The sequence below is a fragment of the Corvus brachyrhynchos genome, unplaced genomic scaffold (genome assembly GCF_000691975.1).
Source record: "Corvus brachyrhynchos isolate BGI_N302 unplaced genomic scaffold, ASM69197v1 scaffold398, whole genome shotgun sequence".
Taxonomy (NCBI): Eukaryota; Metazoa; Chordata; class Aves; order Passeriformes; family Corvidae; genus Corvus; species Corvus brachyrhynchos.
The window spans coordinates 374,665-377,341 of NW_008239780.1; the positions used below are offsets into that span (position 1 = coordinate 374,665).

General features: G+C 56.8%; 1 protein-coding gene across 3 annotated transcripts in view; it reads left to right on the plus strand.

The window, feature by feature from the left end:
• The window catches only part of ATP1B4 (ATPase Na+/K+ transporting family member beta 4), a 16,355-nt gene that overhangs the window by 4,289 nt on the left and 9,389 nt on the right, over nucleotides 1–2,677 (plus strand). Inside the window, exons 1-2 of one of the 3 annotated variants that reach the window (XM_017743114.1) lie at nucleotides 2,020–2,122; nucleotides 2,390–2,447. In XM_017743114.1, coding sequence (XP_017598603.1) covers nucleotides 2,106–2,122; nucleotides 2,390–2,447 — 75 coding nt within the window. In that variant the 5' untranslated portion in view covers nucleotides 2,020–2,105. Of the gene's footprint in view, nucleotides 1–2,019; nucleotides 2,123–2,178; nucleotides 2,197–2,389; nucleotides 2,448–2,677 lie in introns of those variants that run through there. The other 2 variants (XM_017743116.1, XM_017743115.1) reach the window with 2 other exon arrangements.

The following is a 2,677-nucleotide window of genomic DNA, read 5'->3' on the forward strand; positions in this document are numbered from 1 at the left end:
AACCAGCGCAGAGGCCTTTCCCCAAGGGGGCTTGGGGAGGGGGGGACGGAGCTCCCGCCCCGTCTCCAGAGAGGACAGAGCTACTGTCCCGCCTCTGCGAGGTCTCGGCGCACTCACCGGCAGCTCGGCCAGAGGGGTTCCCCTCCTCTCTCCCCATATTTCTCCATCCCTTTGCCTTCAGCAGCTCCCACCCTCCTCCAGTCCAGCTGCTCCAGGACATTCTGTCCTTCGCCAAAATCTCCCTGGCACCTCTCTGTTGCCCCGTTCTCCCCATCTCCCTCCTCCCTGAGGTGCAGGTGACAGTCCCGGGCAGCCACCCCGTCACGGCCACCGGCCCAGTGTTTTATTTCTCAGCGCTCTGAGATCTCCGCTCCGGTGGCAATGCCTGTTGCTGCCTGTGCCCTGTTCCATGGAGACAGCAATCTCCGTGTCCATGGCCAAGGAGCAAGAACAGGCCCTCAACCTCTGTTTTCCTCATCCTGTCTGCAAAATGGGAATAAAAGCATCTTCCCAGCAGGCTTCATAATTGCTTATAAATCACTCTAATGCTCTCGGCTGAGAGATGCTAAGTACAAATCATGTAATTATTTCAAGCATATTTTATCAAGTTAAAAGAAACTAATCCTATCTCTGCTTTTAAAACCCCACACTTCTACTGTATAAGAGCCTAATGACCAGCTTCTCCCAGGAGAAAAGGGAAAGTGTACACCAACAGCAATGCAAGAGGCAAGTTACAAATGCCCAGATCAATTAATGACAAAGAACACATCACCTCCAGAGAAAAAAGCAGTTATTTACCGCGGATGAACTAGAGGAGCCCTGAGCTCACTGCCTGTGACAGAGGGGCTGACACTGGTCCCCTCCTGCTCAGTTGCCCCCACCCTGTGCTAGTGATGGAGGAGACAGGTCTCAGCTCCCTCCTCCGTCCCGTGCCAGAGCTGGGCTGTGCAGCAGCACAGGGCACATGTGCTCCCGAGGAGGTGTTGGTGCCCTACAATTGCCCATGCCATGTTAAATCCCTGTATCCCATCCCAGCTCCCGAGCTTCTGCAAGACATCCCTTGCCCCACGGCGCCAGCCTGGCCCGGTGATCCAGCTGTGGGCACAGCTGCCGGCGTGCCCTCCTGCCGGCGGGCTGGCTGCGGGCAGGCACAGGCACCGGCACCGAGCAGCAGGCGAGCGGCAGCCCCGGCCAAGTCGGAGCAGCCCGGGGCAGCTGCCAGACCTCTTTGTTTCCCGCTGCGCCCATTTATTAGCACAGCCGGTGAGCGGCTTTCAGCCATGCTCTGGAGAGGAAAGGGAGGAATGGTGCTTTGCCTGCTGGGACGGCACAGTGCAGCCCTGCGGGAGCCTGGGACAGATGTCCGTGTGCCTTCGGGCAAAGTCCCAGCCTGGGGCAAGGCAGCCTTTCCCCACCCTTGAGCAGGGTCTGGCTCTCTTGCGAAAGGAAGGGTCACTGGTCCCACTGGAAACGGGCCAAGAGAATGAGCAGGTGGATCGTGCTGCACTCCTGCTGGGACAGACGTGTAAAACGAGCCCCACTGTTCCTCGAGAGCTGCGTGGACACAGCCAGGGATGGGCAGCCCCGCACGCCGCCATCACACCGCTGGAGCTGTTCCAGCAGCAGGATTCCAGCACGCACCCCGGATGCCCCAGTGCATCATCTCGTGCCTGTAATTTACTGATGGAGGAAAATCTGACATTCCCCAGCCCCTGTCTGCAGGGTGTCACGACAAGGTGTGCCTCTGGATTTTGTCTGAAAGGCTGTGGGTAGCTCTTAAACCTGGGACAAGGAAACCGATGCTGTGAACTCCTGGCTGCTGTCTCCGTTCGAGGGGATAAATATAGACCTGCCTGCGCCTCTCACTACCCCTTTCACTGCAAAAGAGATTTTGCAACCATTAACCCTGGCCCCGCTGTGACTGACAAGCACACATTGACCGACACTTCTGGCCATCGGAAACCCCAGCGATTTGTTAATGTTTATTAACAGCTACACGGTCTCCTGGGGGAAGAGCCTGGCTTCCCCATGTAGGGCGTTGGCTGGCAGTGATGGGTTCTCAAGTATGAGGCAGGATGCAGTGAGGGTGCTGCAAAGGGCACCAGATGCCAGAGGACTCGAGGTAGGATCCTGTTGCGTTGAGCTTATCTCCTTTAGGACAGCAAGTTATTTTTTGATCCACTCCTGAACAGCAAGGTTCGGCAGGGTAGGGAGGGAAAGCAGTGTTGTTCCCCACAGTCTTGGCATAGCTGCTGTTTTAGGGGGTGCTATAGGGCTGGCGAGCTGCGCTGGGGAGGGGGCTATTGTCTGTGAGTCTCTGAGAGCCAGGATGACATGGGGCCAGTGCTGCTGTGCTAACACTCACATTTTTCTGTGTTTCCCACCCAAGAATGGACACCAGCACCAGGGGCATGGAGAACCAACTCAGGAGCCCCAACCAGAAGGTGGTGAGTGTTTTGGGGGGCTGCTAGCCTCATTCCACAAGGTGAGGTGGGAGCTGCTGCAAAGACCTGCTTTGTGGCTGATAAATTTATAACTACTTTGCTTTAGGAAATGCTGCTTTGTCCTTTAGGCAAAGCACTTTGTACAGGGAGGGGGGAAAGGGCAGTGGCAGGTCTGGCCAGTGGTGCTGGGTGGTGAGGGGGACTAAAAGGGACAGGAACACCTGGGCAGGGTG